At 41.3% G+C, this 23,070-nt stretch overlaps 1 protein-coding gene across 2 annotated transcripts; it reads right to left on the bottom strand.

Annotated features, from left to right (window-relative positions):
- On the bottom strand, nt 1-22,821 carry zbtb44 (zinc finger and BTB domain containing 44). Of its 2 annotated transcripts, none has more exons than XM_034113113.1 (6): nt 22,543-22,821; nt 16,953-18,056; nt 15,583-15,667; nt 8,581-8,732; nt 7,319-7,619; nt 1-3,836 (listed from the first exon to the last, which is right to left on the bottom strand). In XM_034113113.1, the coding sequence occupies exons 2-6, from the start codon at nt 18,016-18,018 to the stop codon at nt 3,443-3,445; spliced, it is 1,998 nt and encodes a 665-aa protein (XP_033969004.1). In that variant the 5' UTR covers nt 18,019-18,056; nt 22,543-22,821; the 3' UTR covers nt 1-3,442. The 2 variants fall into 2 exon arrangements, with proteins under 2 accessions (XP_033969004.1, XP_033969005.1); XM_034113114.1 differs by having other exon boundaries at nt 3,606-3,836; nt 7,536-7,619.
- Between the last annotated feature and the right edge of the window lie 249 nt (nt 22,822-23,070).

Raw genomic sequence — 23,070 nt, 5'->3', positions numbered from 1 at the left:
CAAGTTTTAAACATAGTTTTTTTTTATTTACATTTTATACTTTTACAAAAACGACTCTTTTTAATAACAGGACTGCAAAGCCAGAACGCTAGCAAAGATTAAGAACACCATAAACTCTAAAATACAGAGTGGTCTTGTCAGATTTGAACAGCCAACTGTGGAATATGATCCAGTTAAAACACTCAACACCACGAACGTTGCTTCTCCCTAAACAATGTGCACGTTGCATTACTATCCGGGATGTTTTTGTACAGTTTAAATACAGTATCAAAGACACAAAATACAACATCTGTCTCAAAGCAGGTTGTAATCAAGTAGCCTAACAGTATAAAGAATATGCAACATAGTATGAGTGTATATACTGTATATTTATTTATATACACACTGCAGACGGTCACAAAGTGAAAAGGCCCCCTGTACTCCCAAACTAAGCTGTTCTATTCACATTTAACAAGATTATCTAAAGATGCCATGAAACAGCAACCATAATACAAAAGTCACCAAAAATATATGCCATTATGAAGAGCTACCATATTTTTTTTTCTTATATTTTCCTATTTTTAAATAAGGACTGGAAAACGTATACAACATCAAGTGTACATTGACAAGGCATGTCCTGTATATAATCGAGATATCTTAAAACATTGCACATGAAAAGGGATCAAAAGAAGAGGGCATGCTGAACAACATATCAAAGCTACGCTGGATGAAGAGTCATCTCGAAATAAGGCCTTGACAGAACTGAAAACATGCTCTCCACTTCACAGAACGATATGAACATGCGACTTTAAAAACAAACAGAAAGGAGCTGTTTGATGTCAAAGCTTTGTTCCAAGTTTCACAGATCAAAAGGGGTCCTCGCCTATTTGATACTCCTTCAGTCACATTTGATTTGAAACAAAATACATTCTTTTTTATCTATATATATATATATATATATCTATATCTATATATATATATATATATATATTTTAAAACGACACCTGTCCATTTATTGCACACCATCGGTTCACGAAAATATTTTGGGCACTTTTGCGTTTCAACACACAGCAGCATTTCATTATAAAAAAGTCGTTTGAATACAGACACTTTGAATACAACAGATGAAAAGCATGACGTACAAATGGAGAATAGAAAACTTTTTTTCTTTTTAAATGTTGATATTGTGCAACTAGAGTTAATAGGTCCATTTACTAAGGCTAGCCTCTTAAATGCACAACATCATACAGTGTTTTAAGGGGCAAAAACAGCAGGACCCCTTTTTGCTAATAGCATGGACCACTTACAATGATTATCTCTCTTTTAATATGTGCAATTACTGATTGCCATGGCAAATCCCCAATGAGATCGAGAACATTTGGTCCTGTAGGAAAGAAACGTGATTTATACCCAGATAAAAAGGGCAAATGGCACAACGTTTTGACTGATAGGGTGGCGCAAGCTCTTATTAAGACAGCTCTCAGCGACTTGAATGATCAGGACAGGGTTATATTGATTCCATCATCACAGCAATAATCATCTTTACATTTTACAATCAACCCTGTGTTAGGAGGTCTTACATCCTGCTGTGATAATTCTCAATGTCGGCTGTTTGTACTACTTTCAGGGGGCGACGGAAAATAAATGACCCAGTCAGTCAGTAGCATTCAACTCGTGGATTATAACCACGGGTATCATTATCTCCTCAAAATACAGGCACAACAATGTCCAAGTAGACAATTACAACCATGTTGGCACGACACAGATAACAGGAGTTTGAAGTTTGACCAAACAAAAATAAAATAAAAAGTTGAAATTAGTAAAGTCAACTGCCAAACTGTGCTATCAGTTTAAGGTGAAGGATACACAATATATTTATCATTTATAATGATATAACTCACAGTATTTGCATTCAATCACTTGCATTGCTTTTAAAGCAATATGATCACATACCAACAACTTGTAATCTGTTCTGACTGTAAACTGGCCATCACAGATAGCATCACTTCCTGCTCCCTGGCTGCACACATAGATTTTATTTTTAGTCAGGGAATTTCTTTAATGTAGTTTTTCCCTTTGTGGCAACCTAGGTACAAAACAATAACAGAATGCTGGTGGTTATTCCAATAAAAACAAGTCACACAATGATTCAAAAGGAAAAGAAAAAAAAACATGTTGTACCTAAGTGAAACATCATAACATGTACTATCATAAAATATCTGCAGTGTACCTGTTGGTATATCGACCAGATATGTGAGATATCAATATTTAGAACAAAAACGGGCTTGAAACTGAAAAAAACAAAACTGCATTTGACAAGCAGGCCTAAGTTCAAATAAGATAAAATGCTACATTACCATAAGCCTTTTGGGGAATAGAACATTGTTATTGTGAAACCTTGTTACTCCAAATGTTAGTCTTCTATTGATTTATTTGGTTAGATTTATATAAAAAAAGAAACTTTTAGCTTTTTTTTTGTTTTTGGAGATGCAAGGTTTGATTAAACAACAGTATTCAATAATAATAATAATAATACAAAAATAACTTATGATAGGTCAGAAATGATATACTGCACACGTGCTAAGGGAATACTCTGTCAATATAATCTTAGATAAAAAAAAAGAAAAGAAAAGTACTGTGTTCTTATAGATAAAAGTAAATGCACACACACACACACCTGACATATCATATTTCACGACACCCAACATTCAAACACAGCATTCAAATAGTAAACTACAGTACAAGCTATTGCAATATACATAATATTGAGCTTAAACAGTTTGCCTATAGCGACGGCACTGAAGGAATAACACAGTCTCTGCCCATACAAACTAGCGTTGTCACTAAAATGAATTACAATGTTTTTTTATTATATTTAGCTCAGTTTGCAAAGACTTGATTTGTCACTGTTGGCAAATTCAAGACCTCTCCTTCTTCCTCTACACGTTGCTTTGTTAAAATGGATCTCTCAGGCACTTTCCAAAAAGGCTTGGATTCAACAGACCTCTAATTGGCTAAGACAGAAACGACTTTAGCTAGTGCTGCATTCACGTCATATGGGAAATAAAACAACCCTCCTACAAAATGACTCTTAAAAAATACTGCTTCGACTCAAAAAATACTTGAGATTTGGTGATGGGCCGATTTTTTTATCCAAAGATATCTCATGTCACCAAAGAGGAAATTGCTGCATTCAAGCTCGGGGGAAATAATTAAAACAAAGAAAATAATCATTTAATTTGCTGGATTTGGTGTAAAACATAAAGTCAAATAAGTGCATCTGTGGAAAAAAACATCATCAAGGCAACTGAAGTCTCCGGAAAACTTCCATCGGGGGGACCTGAAGGCCTCACATGATGAGGTTTCAACATGTCCGAGTTCTCCCTTTGAGCCGCCGTGGCACAGATATTCCCATATGACATGACTGCAGAGTAAGACATGGTGGGCAAGCAGGAGGCTAGAATCACTCGATGGTAATGGAAGCCAGCTCCTTGGCCTGGGCATGCTGCTCTCCTTCAAACACCTCAGGGGAACTGCCTCCTCCACTGCTGTCCATCTTGGTCTCCTCTGTCATGGCGCCCGTCTCGTCGGCGTCCATCTTCAGGGAGGATGGGGCTACCAGGGGGTCCAGGGGCTCGGGTGAAAAGAAGCCGGAGGAACTCTCGCAATTCTGCGTAGAGGAGGAGACCTGGGAGATGACGGGCATCTGCACTGAGGCGGAGGAGGAGGGGGCTGCGATGGAGGAGGTGCTTCCCGGGTACACGGGCTGATGGTCCGACTCCTCTAGCTCATAATGGACTCCCAGAGCCTCCTCTTCCTCCTGGACCTGGCTCAGGTAGTCGGGCACGAGGAAATCACTGCAGACACCAAAAGAACGAGAAGAGTTCAATGGCTTTTCATTTGCTACATTTATAAAAACAATATATTTGTTAAATCTGTACATTTTGACAATTTAAATTATGGTACATTAGCTAGCATTTCACAAAGATATGTGCCTTAAGCTGCATTCACATGATACGCCATTTGCTCTTCCCTCAACGCAAAGTTGGGCACAGAGCCTTCCAGTGAAAAGAGCCAATTATGTTTCATTTCTATGGTAACCTCCCCTGCTAGCTTGCTACAGCTGTCATCTGATTGGTTGCGTGTCGAAGCGTCAGCCATAAACAAGGTCGAATTGGAAATAATTTAAACTTTTGAACCGAGTACGCAACGCTGAGGTTAGTACTTCTACCAAGCCAGGCGGCACCGCTTTCTCCATAGAATCACAACGGCAACGTCAGTGAAAGATCGTTTTACTTTGTATCATCGTTTTACTACTGAAGACCTATCTTTTTACATTGGCTTTTGTCTCTACTTGAAATGTGTGTGATATGTTCTGTTATTATGTTTGTTCCTTTCAGGACTCCACGTGGTCTGTGTTTTGTTTTTATGTTGACCTTATGTTGACCTTATGCCTCCTGTGGTCGTTGTATTCATGTTTCTGTGGTCTTACATTTGAACTTTTGTTCTTACTTGTGAAGCACTTTGTGAATTCTATTTCTGTGAAATGTGCTATAAATAATACATAAACTTATTATTACTATTATTATTATTATTATTATTACTATTATTATTATTATTATTATCATCATCATGTGAGTGCAGCTTTAGGATGAGAACAATGCACAAGACTGATTTAATCATTTTTAGATTTTGAGAAATTAGCTTTCAAACAGCTTAACATTCAGCATTTATGAATAGAAGTTCAAAGTCTTCAAGGACTCATTTCATAATAGGACCCTCTCAAGGGGTTTCAACTAAATTAATACATTTCAGTTAATAAGTCAATAATGACGGAGCAAATAGTCCATGTATTAATAAGTCAAGACCTTTTCTTTTTTTAAATGTGACAATTTGCTGGAATAATATATCGTTGGGATTTGGACTACAGGTCACAAAAACCAAGGAGGAGGAAATGTGGGTTTTAATAAATAAGTGATGGGCATGTGTTAATGTACAAGTTGCACTTCTGCTTTTGTGTCAGTTTAGTGAAGTAGTACTGTTTTAGTTTTTATTTCATTCGGTTTCATTTACTCCTATCTCAGTAAGTGATTTAGTACATTTCCCAGAATGCCTTTCAACAGCCACCCAAAAATGTAGTTTTCTTTACGCAAGGATGTATGCATGAAGGAACGGAAATGTAGAAAGTTAGCTTAAGACAAGAGTCAATGATTCAAACTGAAGAACACAAAGTGTCTTGTGGGTGCAATATATCCTGGTCTGTGGAGGCTACTGCTGTAACCAATACCCATACATTGTATCTGCTGGATTTTTCCCTTTGCAACTCGATTTTAGGGCAAACATTTAAACTAAATTACTGTCATTTTACACAGCTGATTTATGGCGGCTAAGAAACTAATCCTGTAGTCAGATAGGAAACTGGTTTAAAAAAAAAGTTTTTTCCTGCTATCTCAATTGTTGTGTTTTCTGACGCGGAAATGATTTCATCACATCCATTGGAGTTCCTAACATGTACGGCTTCCATCAAGAACAGTAGGAATCAGAGCTCAGTATCCAGTATTAATAGTTAAGGTGGAGTCGAACTGTCCTCACAAAGCGACAGCTGAATCTGACAAACTGCTCTTCAAATCAGAGGAGTTAACATATCTTTTTATGTGCAGACTGAGGATGGGAGTTAGGAGTCTGACTGTAATGCCAGAGAATTTTCCACACTGTTATGATCTCAGCGAGGACCTTCTACAATAAAACTCTTGAGGAGTCAATGGCCGTTTGAGTCCTGCCGACCTGTGAGGGCTTGAGTTGATTAAGAAGTGGAAAAGTCTGGGAAATAAAAACACTCTTCCACTTTATAAAGACACTGTGTTCTGACTTTCATGAGCCAGGCTGAGCTGCTGATAAAAACAAACAACCCACTCTATTTCATTAAAGCCCTGGTAAAAAATAAACATGTGTTTTAGGTTTGTCACACTGCTGAAAATTATGTTATTAAACCACCCAGGCACATTATAATGATACAGAAATTGCCAAGTGTAAAATTAGGTTGCAAAACTGTGAAAAAATAAGCAGTATTTTATACTGACAGCCCTAAAAGAAATGCACAATCGCGGGTCAGGGTTGATTACAAATTAACACAATATTAACGACATTTCCTTATAACCACTTTTTTAGACGGTCCATTGGCCAACTAATACGGTGGCCCACGGCGATTTCTCACAGTATGACAGATGGCCCATACATCACTGCTAGCTAGCAAACGTTAGACTGCTTTAAGTGAGTGTAACTCATGATTGAGCGGTGGAACCACTGATGCTATAAATACTGCTCTTTATATAGTCCTAGGGGAGGGCTATGTTATAAGTGATGACCCCAGGATTTCTGGGCCGCCCAGAGATTCCTAAAACAAAACTGTCCAACTCTACAATTCAGTACAAAAGTCTTCTCACCTGATCTGTATTAAGAAACAAATCTTAGATTTGACTTTAATTTATGACTGAAGAGTATGACTTTAAAATTAGGGATTCAAAATAAACTGAAGTTATGTGAGGTTTTTAAGATCACTGCGCAGTTGGGTTCTTATATTGGCCGTTGATCAATGTATTGCAAAAAGTAATTTTCTTATTATTGTCTACTTGATAATTACTCCTTTACATCGCATTTGTCAGTAAACAGAGCCAAGTGTAACTTCAGGTGTTTGCCATCTCTGTATTAAATCAAAGGAATAGTTCAATATTTTTGGGAAATGGCCTTATTCACTTTCTATTTGAGAGTTAAAAAAGGAGACTGATAGCACTCTCATGTATGTAGCTTAGCGTAAAGCGTACGGACTGGAAATGGGAAAAAGACTTTCTTGGCAGAGGTCACAAAATCCATATTTTTTTACCTTTAAAGCTCACTTCTCAACATTGTTTACCTTGTTTGTTTAATCTGCAAAGACGTTTTCTGGGTTTATAACAGCTTCCTGGCCAGGTTCAATCACTTTTTGTAGTCTCCAAAGGTCACCTGACATGTATTCCCAAACGGCAAATGCTCTAACAGCTCATTGAAATGAAAGTTTGTCTCCAAAATCCAATTGTTGGGATACAAATGTATAATTTTCCCGAAATGTAAATGTATTTCTCAAAATAAGTTACATTTTCAATGAATACCATCAAGTACTTCAGGTACTCTTGATCTGAGCATCAAAATCAAGTGCAATCATGTCGGAAACAATTCTACACAACAAAAGTCATAGAGGGAAAACGATCAAACGGACCTAAGGTATGAGTCTAAACTTGAGTAACTTTTTGATCCAGGTGAGATCTGAGTAAATGATGAGGGTCAGCGCCCCCGGACTCCTCACCTGCTCTGGAAGTAGTTTGCTAGTTCAGATGCCTCATGGTTCAGACTCCTCAGGTGTACAATTAAATTGCCAGAGTTGGTGAACATGGCCCCACACGTTTTGCACTCGTAAATCCGCGGCTTGCGGATTATGTGTCGGGAGACCCTCATGTGGTGCTTATATTCACCGAAGGACGTGAATGTGGCGCTACATATCTGGCACCGGAAACAGCGTTTACCTTCGTGCTTCAGCCGATGCATCTTTAGGGAGTAGGCCCGTGTGAACTTTTTCCCACAGCGGTCACACTGGAAAGGCTTAATGCCTGGGGGGGGGAGAAGAAAACAACAGAGTTCAGCTGTTCTGTGCATACGCGTCACATGTCTTGGTATCTGTGTGTGGGTGAGGTTAAGACGAGGGTGAATGACATGGTACCACAAAGTCCGCCTTAACTGTTTTCCGAATAAAAACCACCCCCAGAGTAACTGGGAAGAATGAGTACTTCAGTGATATTTTATCCCTCCACCGTAGAACTCTTACACTACATCTTGAAAAGTTTGCAGATACATAGATCCTTTTTTTGTTTTGCTATGCTTGTGATGTGGGCTTGGGAGGTTTTTCTTTCACACAATAATTTCAAATCAATAGTCCACAAATCAATGTCTTTTACTTTGATATAGTTAACAAATGTTTAAGTGCTGTTAATGTGAAGGGATGGATTCCAACTGATTTCAGATTCAGGTCTGCGTCTTCTTTATACCATGTGTTATTCACACATCTTTTTTATTTAAATCATGACATGCTTTGTGATTCATTATTGAATTATTATTATTTTCCCCTAAAAATCCCTCATATGAAGACGTTTGAACTCAAAATCAGTACATTATCGAGCACATGGCACAATCATCACATAAACATATCAACAGAAAGCATTACATTATTTTAAATAAATGTTTTTGGAAATAAACCAATCGTTTATTTTCTATTCTTCATCTAGCAATTTAGGATCTGTTGAAAGCTGACAAAGGGTTATTTAGCCATTTAGTTTAGTTTTTTTCGACAAACATTCATTTGCAGTGTCATTGGTACATCAAATAATTACCAAAACATAAAATGATTGCTGGGGTTGCTGTTTTTATAATCAATTTATCGAAATAACATGTGTATTTTCCCGAGAGATTACATGTCAAACAGTGTTGTAAGACAATTACATGTGAAATCGGTGGATGAATACTAAGTTGCCCAAAATCAATACTTTTGAAGTTTTCTTTTACCCCATCTCATACCTGAGTGTATGAGCATATGCTGCTTCAGGTTTTGGATGCGTGTGAATCTGACGCCGCAGGTGGGACATTGGAAGGGCCTGTCGGGGCCGTTGGTGCCTGACCTGGCAGAGGGGCTGATGTAAAGGTGGTACGGATACTGAATACCCTCTAACCTGAAACACAAGGAGAGGAAACATCAAAGTGCTATTCAGTAGGGATGCTCCGATCGGGAATTTTTGCGGCCGATCGCCGGAATCAGTATCGGCCGATACCAATCGCCGATCCGATCGGGTGGGTGCGGGCTATGGGGATCTTTCCTTTAAAGTGGTGTTTAAAACTCAGTTAATGGGGCTCATTTTTATATTGCTTCAGTTTATAATCGTAATGGATCGAAAAGTTCAGATTAATTTTTCAATACATGATGCGCTTCCACAAACAACAACCAACATAAATATTACATTCAAATGAATTACATTATTCAAGTTTTACTTTTCCTCTCTCCCTCTCTCTCTCTCTCCTGACAGCCTGTCAGTATCTCATGCAGCTCACTGATCCAGTAATGAGTGACCCGACAGTGAAGAATAAACATATGTATAACTAGTTTAGCTTGTTCCAGAGGTAGATAAAAGTGTGTTAGGTCTAACTCTTAGTGTGTGTTTTGCTCCGCTCACCGGTCCGTCACAGCGGGTGGAGCTGCAGGATTTCTGCTTCACACACACGTTGCATACCGCCATTTTATTGTCTTTTTCGGACACCTTAAAATACTGCCAGACCGGTGAAGCCATTTTGGCGAGCTTGTTTTGCCGCGCACAGAGAAAAGTGTCATGTATTTTACATCATGCGATCGGCTCTCCTGATCGGCCTTTATAGAGAGCACCGATCGATCGGAGCATCCCTACTATTCAGTAGAACATTTCTACTTTCTTAAGTAGAAGTAGCAGTACAACAGTGTATAACTACTCTGTTACAAGTATAAATCCTGCATTTAAAGTGTTACTTAAAGGGGACATATTATGAAAACTCACTTTTTCAGTATTTGTAAACATACATTTGGGTTTCTAGGATTCCTACCAACCCACCAACTGTAAAACAAATGTTTTGTTGAATGCTTTGATCCAAAAACATGGGTTTCTTCCTATTATAATAATAATTAGAGATGTCCCGATCCGATCACGTGATCGGGGATCGGAGCCGATCACGTGATTTTTAAAAGATCGGAATCGGGAGAAAAAAATCGGGGATCGGGAATTTTTTTTTTTATAAAATCTTTTTTTTAATTTAATGTTACAAAACAAAAATGACCATGTTCACGTCTTAAAGTCATCCTGAGGCCTTAGTTTTGGTTGAAAATTACACAACATCATGTATGTGTTGCTTCTTTTGAGCTTGTTTTCATAGACCTGGTTGCTTATTTCTCTCAAATCTGGCAACAGAGTGGGCGCAGTGTCTAATAGTAGCAGTAAGCTAACAAGAGGCTACGTTCAGCTGGTGCCTCGGGAGTCGGGACAGAGAAAATGTCAGGAGTTTGGAAGTATTATAAAATTGAAAGCGAAGGCAGATGCAATGTTTGCAAGGCGAAGGTTCCGGGTGGTGGAAAGAACAGAGCTACGTTCAACACGACCAATCTAATACGCCACCTGAGAAACAAACACCAACAACAACACGACGAGTACACAGCGGCCACTCAGGTAACGGCACTGAAACAACCGACACTTTCAGAGACTTTTAAAGGAAAGAGAAACTGCCCCAGAACAGTGAAAAGGCCAAAAAAATAACAGCCAAGATAGCTGAATTCATCGCGTTGGATGACCAGCCGTTATCTGTTACCTTTTTTTTCTCTTAATGCATTGCATAAAGATCGGATCGGGAAAAATCGGTATCGGCAGATTGTCAAAATCAAATGATCGGAATCGGATCGGGAGCAAAAAAAGGTGATCGGGACATCCCTAATAATAATAATAATAATAATAATAATAATTAAAGCTGCAAGCAGCGTTGAGCGGGTCTTCGACGCTCCGCAGGCTGTTGTCCGCACGTCGAGGTGTGTGTGTAGGTGTCTCGAGCTGTTGAGGGCCGGACCATTAACTGTCATCTGAAGTCTGGTGCAGTTTGGAACCTTTTCCATTGAGTTAAGACAACATTGTGTTTTTTGGTGAGGGATGCGTTGCCATGGCAACGGCATATGGTGACATCCCATAATTGGCGTAGAGCTGTTGAGGCATGGACCGGTGATATAAAAGTGAAGATTGGGGGACGATCGGACCGTGTCCATTGGATTTACAGCAACACCGTGTTTTATGGCGAAGGATGCGTTGCCATGGAAACGGCATACGGTGAGATCTCAGATTTCACGTAGAGCTGTTGAGTCATGGACCAGTGATATGAAAGTGAAGATTGGGGGACGATGGGACCGTGTCCATTGGATTTACAGCGACACCGTGTTTTATGGCGAGGAATGGGTTGCCATGGAAACGGCATACGGTGAGATCTCAGATTTCGCGTAGAGCTGTTGAGGGCCGGACCATTAACTGTCATCTGAAGTCTGGTGCCGTTTTGAACCTTTTCCATTGAATTAAGACAACATCGTGTTTTACGGCGTGGGATGCGTTGCCATGGAAACGGCATACGGTGAGATCTCAGATTTCACGTAGAGCTGTTGAGTCATGGACCAGTGATATGAAAGTGAAGATTGGGGGACGATGGGACCGTGTCCATTGGATTTACAGCGACACCGTGTTTTATGGCGAGTGATGCGTTGCCATGGAAACGGCATACGGTGAGATCTCAGATTTCACGTAGAGCTGTTGAGTCATGGACCAGTAATATAAAAGTGAAGATTGGGGGACGATGGGACCGTGTCCATTGGATTTACAGCGACACCGTGTTTTATGGCGAGGAATGCGTTGCCATGGAAACGGCATACGGTGAGATCTCAAATTTCAGGTAGAGCTGTTGAAGACCGGACCATTAACTGTCATCTGAAGTGTTGTGCAGTTTGGAACCTTTTCCATTGAATTAAGACAACATCGTGTTTTACGGCGAGGAATGCGTTGTCATGGAAACGGCATACGGTGAGATCTCAGATTTCACGTAGAGCTGTTGAGTCATGGACCAGTGATATAAAAGTGAAGATTGGGGGACGATGGGACCGTGTCCATTGGGGTTACAGCGACACCGTGTTTTATGGCGAAGGATGCGTTGCCATGGAAACGGCATATGATGACATCCCATAATTGGCATAGTGCTGTTGAGGGCCGGACCATTAACTGTCATCTGAAGTCTGGTGCAGTTTGGATCATTTTCCATTGACTTAAGACAACATTGTGAAGTTTGGTGGCGTTGTGAGCATGTCAGTTGGTGTTATGACATCATCGTATTCCATGGCCATGGCGTTTGATGGGCCTAGCATCGAGCGAACGCGAACTTTGGCGCCAAATAACGGCTGCGCCGTGCGAAAGAAAAAAACTTCCGTGATAACTTTTAATTGCCCATGTCTCGAGATGCTACCCGACGAATTTCGAGTCGTACGGATAAAGTCCCTGGGAGAAGATAGATTTTGCGCGGAGGACGAAAAACGCGATAAATGGCGTTTTTTGACGCCTTTTTCGACGCCAAATTCAAAATGGCCGACTTCCTGTACGTTATTTTATACCCCTCCAAGAGGCTTTTTTGTTTGTCTCCGCACCTTAGATAGGCTTAGCGAGTTTCGTTCGGTTACGTGAAAGTTAAAGTAGGGGGAGTTAACGTTAAAAACGGAAGTGGGCGTGGCCTACGCAATTTTTGACGTTAAGTTCCGGGACCAATTACACATCGCAATTTTGCGCACTTCTGACGCGTGTGCAAAATTTGTTGAGTTTTCACATATGTGGCGGGGCTCAAAAGTGCGCTCAATGTATTAAAATAATAATCATAATAATAATAAATAATCGGACCAATATCAATAATGTGCTAGTTTAACAGTGACGTGGGCTACGCCCACGTCACTGTAGGCCGTTGGGCTACCTACTGTCATGATTTAGGCCACTTTTAATGGGCTTTTACCCGTCTTTTCCCCTGTTTTTAGTGGGTTTTGCATGGTTGTCGCTCGCTTCGCGAGCGACTAAATTGATCGTAACGATATTAATTATGCGAGTTGCACTCACGTGGGCTTCGCCCACGTGAGTGGGCTCGCGCGGACTATCTGCCGTCACTATTTCCGAACCTTTTCTGTGCTTTTGTCGGTCGTTTTCCCTGTTTTTGGGTGTTTTTAGCAGGTTTATCGGTCGCTGCGCGACCGATTTCAATAGGGTCTTCGCCGACCTATGGTCTCAGACCCTAATAATAATCGGACCAATATCAATAATGTGCTCGTTTACAGTGACGTGGGCTACGCCCACGTCACTGTAGGCCGTTGGGCTACCTACTGTCATGATTTAGGCCACTTTTAATGGGCTTTTACCCCTATTTTTCCCTGTTTTTAGTGGGTTTTGCATGGTTATCGCTCGCTTCGCGAGCGACTAAATTGATCGTAACGATATTAATTATGCGAGTTGCACTCACGTGGGCAAAGCCCACGTGACTGGGCTCGCCCGGACTATCTGCCGTTACTATTTCCGAACCTTTTCTGTGCTTTTGCCGGTCGTTTTCCCTGTTTTTGGGTGTTTTTAGCAGGTTTATCGGTCGCTGCGCGACCGATTTCAATAGGGTCTTCGCCGACCTATGGTCTCAGACCCTAATAATAATAATAATAATAATAATAATAATAATAATCCTTATATTTATTATAGCGCTTTTTCAATGACTCTCAAAGCGCTCCTTACAAATACACATTACACATACATATCATACATGTAATGGTCATGTACTGTGGACAATACCCACAGGAGCAAATTCAGGTGAAGTGTCTTGCCCAAGAACACAACGGCTTTACAGACGCAGCGGCGGCGGGTTTCGCCCCCTTGATCTGATAATCAATGCACAGCGCACTGCGCCACACCGCCCATCTTCACACCTCGAAGTCATCAAAGCGCTTTACAAGTACACATTGATATCATACATGTACTGTGGACAATACCCACAGGAGCAAATTCGGGTGAAGTGTCTTGCCCAAGGACACAACGGCCTGACGCAGTGGCGGCGGAGGCGGGTTTCGAACTGGAGTTCCCCAACGCCCCCTTGATCTGATGATCAAACGCACAGCCCACTGTGCCACCCCGCCCGATGTAACATAAAGGCCCTGACACACCAAGCCGATTTCGGCCGTCGATAGATGTCTGGCCGTCGATGAGCGTCCTGTCGCCCTACTCAGATTGGTGTGTCCCGCACCGTCGTGTCTTCCGTGCCGTGATTTATTTTGCCAACAGCCAACGGCTGATTCAACATGGTGAATCGGCCGCGGAGGCTGTTGGCAAAATAAATCACTCCGATTGGCTGTTCAGCTTAGCGAATCAGTGCATGACTCAACAGAGTCTCTACACCCAGGGTTTGAGATCTAGCAAAGGTGCCTAATTTCTCACAAGCCAATCAGATCAGACTTGTTTTAATCAGGAGGTGGTCTTAAAGAGACAGGCACCAAAACATAGCGTTTTGGACAAAGGGTGAATACAGCTATATTCAGGAGGACATTATGAGAAAAAAACATTTTCTTTTTCCATCATTAAAGTTTTTAAACATGTCCAAGTAGAAACCCAAAATATAATCATAAACCTTAAAATGAGCATGATATGTCCCCTTTAAAGGTGGGGTAGGTAATTCACTTCAGAAACACTTTTTGTTATATTCCATGGAATGCTTTTAGCATCGATAGCAATGAATACATTAAATGCTTTGACAATAAATACATAAAAACATTTAATCTGTGGAAGCCGTAGTACTGTAAAAAGCCCGACCAATCATCTGATCCGGCCCGGCTAAAATAACTGGATGGCCTACCTGCCTGTCAGCCTTCCATTTCGTGCACAAACTTATCTCGTGCCCTCATTGGTCATGTGCGCGTTCGTGTGTGTTGGAGGAGGGGCTCTGTAAGGAAGTCTGAAGGAAGGGGCAGATTTTTTTCGGCTGCATACTTTCAAATTCTAGCGTACTCGAGCTGGTTTCTCCATTCTTACCTACCCTACCTTTAAGTAAGTGTACAAAAGTATACGAATCTATATATACTTAAAGTAGATAAAGATGCTTATTCAGATTTGTTTCTGACAGTTGATCAATGGGGACTGTCCACGACACTATAAACCAATAAACTAAACTAAACTAAACTGATAGCTGTTAACACATTATTAACCCACACTAATAGAGTGGTGCAGGATTAAGACTTAAAACCCAGACATGAGTTAGCATTTTACCACTTCCTGTCCCCTTGCCACATCAGAGTGGTGTTAATATGTGAGGATTATCCTGCTGAACAAAATGTCTCATAAATGTGTCTTTGCCACAGATTTTATTTTCTGCGTAATCCGAAATCTAATGAAAAAATACCAATGTTTGTTTTCGAGGGAACCCTTTTGATGCTAACTTCTGGGTCGGCCTATACAAATATGTCATCACTGCACCACTCTATTAGTGTTGCTGTGGTGTAAATGCCTAACAAGCCGCCCAGCTGCAATGATAACCAGATGTACAAACAGATTATATCCATAAAATATGGCCAGCTGCAGTATACTAGGCAACTGCGTCCCTAGTGCACCTGTCGGGGGGGGAACAATCAGCCACAATGTTGCGTGTATTGTTGTGGCTTTCGGGAGTGTCAGACCACCATAGTTAAGGTAGTATAATGAGTCAGCTTTGTTTGACGTTCAAAGATTTCCAGTTTGATGCCACGTTAGCTTTCACATTAAATGCATCACCCATGTTTGTGGCTCGAGGCTTTTACAATATGCAGCCAGCATTCTTTATATTAAACTACATCACGTCTTTGACATTTCAACATGCCACTTAAATGTATTATCCAAACAGGTGTGTCTCAGACTTCCAGTTGTGAGTTCTACGTCTATATATGCTTTACTGCTTATGACTTTCCTGGCTGCAAGTTGGAACAAATCACGATACCTTTCATCATCTTCTGCGTGTCCTCCAGGGTTAGAGGTGCCCTGCATCGACGGCAAGCCTTCAGACACTCCCTCATCCATCGACCCTGGAGAGAGGAAGAAAGGAGTGAGTCATATGGCAGCAGCTCTACTGACTACAGGATAAGGTCTAGAGCATGTTGGATGGGGTTAGTTAAGTTTCCAATTAACTGTGCTATTCAACAGTTTAGGAAAAACATGCAAGTCTTTCAAGTTCCTTTTTCATTTATGGTAGGGCAAAAAAGTTTGATCAAACAGCATTTGGGCCACCGGGCAATAAAGCTTTCCCCTGAGATAAATACAAATAAAACACAGTAGTTGATGAGGCATGCTCAGGACAGGGAGATAAAGCAACAGCATTGTTCTTGGTTTGCAGGTAGGAACTTGTGATCCTCTGAATTATTTATAAAAATACAATTAATGTTATTTATTTCTAACATAATCCTTGGATGGTTTGGATGCTTGCTATATAACAGCATACTTGGACAAGCAACATTGTTTACACAGATTTTCATATTTCTAACATATTTCTAACAAACCTGTTGTTCACTATACATTTTAAAGAAGACATATTCTGCACATTTTTATTTATACAGGTTTATATTTGTATCTTGTGCCTTTACTGTGACATGTCTCCATGCTTTAATGTTCAAAAAGCTCTTTGTTTTTCTCATACTGCCTGTGCTGCAGCACCTCTTTTCACCCTCTGTCTGAAACCAGAGCCCAGTCTGCTCTGATTGGTTAGCTGGCTCTGTTGTGATTGGTCAACCGCTTAGAGATGTCCCTTCCCTTAGCATATCACATACAATGTGTTGGAGCACTATTAGATGCATGAGTGTTACTTAGTGATGTCACTTTGTTACGAAAGTAAACAAAAGATTCCAATAGAGGCGTTTCAGACAAGGGGGGGAGAGTGTATGAGAGAAACTCTAGCTTTGGCAGATCATTTACATGGACCAAAACCTATATAAACTAAAGGAAAGGAAACAAATCCAAAAACATCATAGGGCCTCTTTAATATAAAGGCTGTCAATCATGAATGGGTATTTTTCCTGTTGCCCCACAAAATGAGATAATAACACCCCTTTGGAGGGTTGGTATTAAGTTAGTCGGACATGCTAAAAATGACAGCTCATAAATATAGACAAACAGTGCTGAAATTACAAAATGTCTGTTGTGGTTTTGGAGAGGCCTAAACATACACTTCCCTACAAACTCCTAATATATAAAAAGGAGAACAAGACAAATCCAAAGTTTGTTTAATTCTGCTAGGCAAACTAAGACAAATCTGCCGATTAGGGAGGTCAATTTAAAAAATGCTGTGGATATTTCAGGTAAGGAGGACAGCCCTACCTATAGAAGAAGACTGTGGACTGATGAGGAGCTCCTCCTGGACCTGTTCACTCCCTGGCACCGTCTGCTGGTCACTCAGCGAGCTCTGGGAGGCGCTGACCGGCTGCGAAGACGCTTCTTGGACCTCTTCATCACTGAGCCGCTCCACTTTCACCCTCACATCTACATCCTCTGCCGGCATTGGTGACGACACCACCTTGGAGCTTTCACACGTGAGGAAGTCGCTGAGCCGCCGGCCAACCACCACCCCTGACGTCTCCGCGGTGCCCTGATCTAAACAACGAGGGCTCTCTGGGAGCTTTGATTTGTCCGAGTGGAACCTGCGGTCGATACCGAAGGGGAAAGTCCATGGGAAGGCCAGAGAGGACTCCACAGGCTGCGCAGTGCTGTCTGAGAATGACAGGGAAGGGTTGGGGATCTGAGGGGAGGTGTTGACCATCTGCGTAGTGCATTTGAGCGGACTCTCAGGCGATGCCATTGTCACAAAGCTTTTACGTTTCCGTCGCGATTCGCGGCATATAGGAACGTTTCTCTCCATCACGCTGCAGTCGGACGAAACAGGCGACACGCTGCCGTCCAGTGGCGTGAGCGCACAGTTCGATGAGGCGCTCTCCGGTGCCGATTCGTGCGGTTTATCTGCCATAATGTTGTTATTGTTGCTGTTGTTACTCGCCGTCCACAGAATGCTAGACTTCATGAACTCCGAACATGTGCTTGCAACAGCGAACATCTGCATGTAACTCGCAGCTGCCAAGACGTCGATGATATTCTCTGTGCTAATAGAGAGCGTAGACGTGTATGCATATTCCAACAGAGGAGCGAAGCCACTGACGGTCACGTGATGAAGATCCAAAACAAACTTGTCCTCCTCCTCTGGCCGGCCCACCAGTTTTGAGCGGAAGAATTCACTGCAGCAGACGAGGACCACTTTGTGGGCCAGGAAGAGCTTGTCTTGGACCCGAATGGTGACATCACATAAGTGACCTTGGTTGCGTAGAGCATTGAGCTTCTCAAGCATCTCCTGGCTGTGGGAGGTGGAGCTGTGGGTGAAAGTTTTCACCCCCATGTCGGAGTCAGTTTATGACCGTGTACAGGAAATACGTCCTGCAGAGAGATGGGAAAAGAAACAAAAGAACATTTAAAATAAGACAAAACCATATGAGCTGTACCTCAGGAGAACTATTCTTGTAGGAAAACCAAACATTTGGCTGTTTGGACAAAAACTTTTTTTATTAAGCTTTGTGTAGTATTTTACATGATTACTGTTTTTACATAGCAATAGCATATTGTGAATACCTAACTAAACAAATTAAAACTCTTGCGGTTTAAGAACCAAGTGTCAAATGACAGATATCACAGGGGACTCTCACTAAACTCCACCATTAGAAATCAATAAAGACTAAATTAATTGTTAAATCCCACACTACAAAACACCAGCACCATGGTAAAGATGGGATTAATTAAAGCCAACCACATTGTGGAAGGCAGTGGGTATCAGTAGAGAAAAATACTAAGGTTCCCTCTGAGGGAAAGGGGGGGTGAAAGCAGGGTAGGGAGCACGGAGGACAAAATGCCAAGTTATGTAACAACAATCAAAGCAGATGCGCAGCGATGCGAGCCAGACCCATGTGGAGGCCAGTGCACTACAGGATGCTCAGCAGCTGTCTGCGAGACATGTGGATTCTCTGAGGCATGAGATTTTCCATCAAACAAAAGCTCAAGTGAAGGGGCTCTCGCAGGGAGAGCGCACTCCCCTTTACACACACACACAGACCACAGGAAAATACTCTTGGGCTATGTTGGCCCAGTAAAGGCAAAGTGAATTATAGACCAGGGCTGCGGAGGTGCAACAGGACCACGAAACTGGGCTTGGAGAAAAAAACCAACTACATATAAGTACATACTTGATTAGGCTTTGTTAAGTTCATGATCTGTCATGGATCTTATGGAGTCGCATCACCAACTATTGTCTCAATAAAGCTGCTGAATTTATGATAAAACCTGTATCTTATACAGTATCTGGGGCTTGATGACAATTTAATATTTGTAACGATATGTTTGTGTAAAATATTCATACTTAGTTAACTTATGTTAGTTAAGTTAAAATTCAGGCTTTACAATGTAGGCCAATATAAGCATTATTTGTATTAGCTTAGTATGTATGCTAATATTTTCAGGTGACAAGGACGGTATATGTCTATTGTCTGTCCAATTTGATTATATTGGCAAAACCTCAATTATATTAGTAATTAAAGGTCCCATGTCATGGCCATTTCTACTGATCATAATTCCATTGTTGAGGTCTACTAGAATAGATTTATATTGTGCGATTTTCCAAGCTCACATTGGTTTCTCATATGAGTTTGGAAAATAGTATGTATAGTATGTGTATTCACTCTCTGTCCTAAACGGCTTGTTGGAGCTCCTGCCCCGCCCCCCGTCCCTATGAGCCCAGTGGCCGTCTGCGAGACAGCGAGACACAGCGAAACCCAGCTTGAAACCAGCCCGAACACACACACACCCGCAGCCTGGCTGGGAGTTGGTCAGCTGGGTCCATTTGGGTATGGGCACGTCACTGTACCCAGGAAGAAAAAGAGAAATCTCCAACGAGGCGTTCTGGGGCAGCATAGACAGGTCTTTTCGGTGTTAGAGTTTTACTCGCTACAGGGTGTACTTTGAGGGTTTGTGACTTTGCAGACCGTTTACATGCATAAAAACCTTCATAACAAACAAGGGGACGGGTAATAACCGGAAAAGCATGACATGGGACCTTTAATAACTACTTTAATATTAATATTAGTCATTAGCATTCTGAGAGGGTTTGAAAGTCTTGACGGCAAAACACATTGATAACAACATAGGTTAAAAACAGAAAAAATGCTCACATCTGCCATGAAAAATGTCTCCAAGTGAGTGATAGTAGGGCTTAGAAAGAGGTCCAGAAGTGAAAAATGGCAGGTTGATGGTTTCTTTTCAGAGAAATTGTCGAGTGGAAATATTCCGTTTTGTTGTTTTTCTGACCGTCAGAGAGTTTGTTTTGGTTCGAACTAATGCTGCGTTCACACCGGACGCGATGCGCTGTTTGGGGGCGGCGCGATTACATGTAAAGTCAATGTAGAGACGTGGACAGACGCGAATTCGCTCCGACGGCGCGCATGAAGCGGTGGACGCGGCGCGAATCACACGATTGAGGCGATTGAACGGTGCCGCGTTAAACGCGAGAGTTCAATTTTTTCAACTCGAGCGTCAAATTCACGTGACGCGTTCTCGCGGAAGCCAATCAGCGGTGAGGATCTCAGCCTGCCGTCACTGACGTTCAACCACACAACATCAGCCGTTAGCTGTTAGCAGTTAGCACACAGAGCTCACAGCTCCTCATATCTGTTCAGAAACTGGACAAAAGTTAAACAAGTACAAACCAGACTGTCTGTGTCATGGTGAATACAGTCGCTGCTTTATTTATGTCTGTAGGCCGTTGTTATGAGTGTGGAATGAGCATAGACAACGTTAGCTTAGCCTGGTCGATCCGATCTTCATTCAGAAAACAAGCATTTTAAAAGGTGTTTTGCCTGCAGACTTGTCAAAGCCTTAATTCATGGTTGTTACTAACCGGTATCAGTATGTTGTTACTTCGGCATCATTTAGAAACGTGTATTACAATTTAATCACGGTAAAATATGTTCATTTGTTGTAGTTGTAGCTCCCGAGCCAGCGCGTCTTGTCCCGAGCCAGTGCGTCTTGTTTGAATGATGCGAGTAAACACAGCTGGCAGCCGCGGTGAAACTCCAGCGTTTAGAGCGAAGCGATAGGAGCGATTAGAGCGAAGCGAATAGTCGCATCGCGTCCGGTGTGAACGCAGCATTAGAGCATGAACCTGGAGACCCAGCATAGCAACCATGGAACCCTCAGAGTACAATTTACGCATTTATAAAGACTATGAGCTGATAATTGTATTAATGAGCACAGGTGCCAAGTTTGAGAAACATGCCACAAATAAATGTATGTTCCACTTATTGCAAAACAATTTCTTAGATAATGTTAAATATAAAAATGCATGAAGGGTTCACTGACCTTAAAGGTGGGGTAGGTAATTTTGGAGAAACCAGCTCGAGATCGCTAGAATTTGAAAATACACAACCGGAAAAAATCTGCCACTTCCTTACAGAGCCCCTCCTCCAACACACACGAACGCGCACATGACCAATGAGGGCACGAGATAAGTTTGTGCACAGATGGAAGGCTGACAGGCAGGTAGGCCATCCAGTTATTTTAGCCAGGCCGGCTCAAATGATTGGTCGTGCTTTTTACAGTACTACGGCTTCCACAGATGACATTTTTTTATGGATTTTTTGTCAAAGCACTTAAGATATTCATTGCTATCGGGATGTTAAGAGCATTCCATGGAATATAACAAAAAGTGTATCTCGAGCCGGTTTCTCAAACTTACCTACCCCACCTTTAATTGTAATTGACTTTAATTGTAGTATGGTCCGGTGTGAACGCAGCATATGCCTAGTAACTAGTTAAAGACAATTCAAAATGTTAAAAGGAAATGCTGTGGCTGACATATATAACCTTATAGCAACAAATCAATATATTGATTATTTCAATATTGAATTTCTTTAGGAAATTAAGAACCATCTTTTAGCTTCTCAAATAAGGATCTGTTGATTGTTTTGGTTTCACTTGAGTACTCACTTACATTGAACAAGTGTACCTTGTTTTGTTTTCTTATTTAAAAAAACAAAAAAGCTATTTTAAGGCATGACTGGAAATGAATGGCATTAGTTGTAAAAATGTTATATACACGTATATATCAACAAACGACATAATTAAGAGACAGCAACAACAACAGTTAAAAAAAACTACTCTACTACAAATACACAAATAATCATGATAGTGAAATAGCAGAGGAGGCGTATCCTTCAACCTGGTACTTTTACTCTGTTTACATCAAGTACGCAAGCAAGTGACAACAAGCGCTAGGTTGAAACAAACTGCCGAGGGCTGCACACAAACGGCAAAAAGATTGTTTAATGTATTTATGTTAGGCATGGGGCTAAGTGACTAGTGATGCTGTGCAAACACGTTTGCAACAACAATCACAGTTTAGCAAACACTAGCTAAGTGTCAAGCTGTTACGTCAAGTCGGCCAGGAGACGAAAAGTGCATCCGGCTGTAACTATCAAAATAAAAGACAGGTGCCCACGCCAATTATTTTAGCTTCAAAATGATTTACTTAATATAATAAATACTACTGTTTCTTTTCAATTAATTAATAAATCGATACAACCCTTACTATAGACACAACAGTGACGTTTTATAAAGGCGGAATAAATAAGAAGTCCATCAAACAACCTTTTATTTTTAAGGCGAATTAGCTACATTTCCGGTTTGACCGTGAATAACCATCGACGCAGACTCTCCACATTAGCCAACTACTCTTAGCTACGAAGCTATCCTAGCCGATACAGACAGTATTATTATTTACCAACTTGGACATTATTAATGTGTACACAACAAAGTATCCGTATTAAAGTACACACCGCAGGGTTACAGTTATCTGACAGACAGCACGAAGGGGGTTTACCTTCTGGGATGAGGCCCTTGGTATCTGCTGGGCCTCGGGATGCAAAAGCTCAGCTGACAAAAAGCAGCGATGGTGGGAGACAGCGGTGCGCCCTGCCGCTTCGCTCCGGTCACTCACATTCCCTGCGCTTCTCAGGCAGTTGTCAGCCTGCCAACCGCCAAACTTACATCTGAATTAACGCTCACAAGAATTAACATGACAACAGGCTAAAGTTAAAAGTTGTTGAGGTGCTGTTATCATTCCTTTGTGCTCCCCTGTCTTTTCTGCGCTCTATTTGTATCCCCACAATGCAACGCGCATCTCTCACGGTACTGTACAGTAACAGGAAGTCTCACATTCAGCAACATGTACAACATAACTCAGGCACTGCTCAGGCATTTGATAAAAATCACATTTATTCACACTTCTGTGTACCTGGTAGTCTGATCATAACATACTCATATCATACACACTAACATATATTTCATTTTTAATTATATTTTTAAATGTATTGTAAAATATGGATATATTGATGTTTTTTCACTTTTC

This window comes from Trematomus bernacchii, unplaced genomic scaffold (genome assembly GCF_902827165.1).
Source record: "Trematomus bernacchii unplaced genomic scaffold, fTreBer1.1, whole genome shotgun sequence".
Taxonomy (NCBI): Eukaryota; Metazoa; Chordata; class Actinopteri; order Perciformes; family Nototheniidae; genus Trematomus; species Trematomus bernacchii.
Note: the sequence above shows the minus strand (reverse complement) of the source record. Positions and strands in the feature narration are given on the sequence as shown.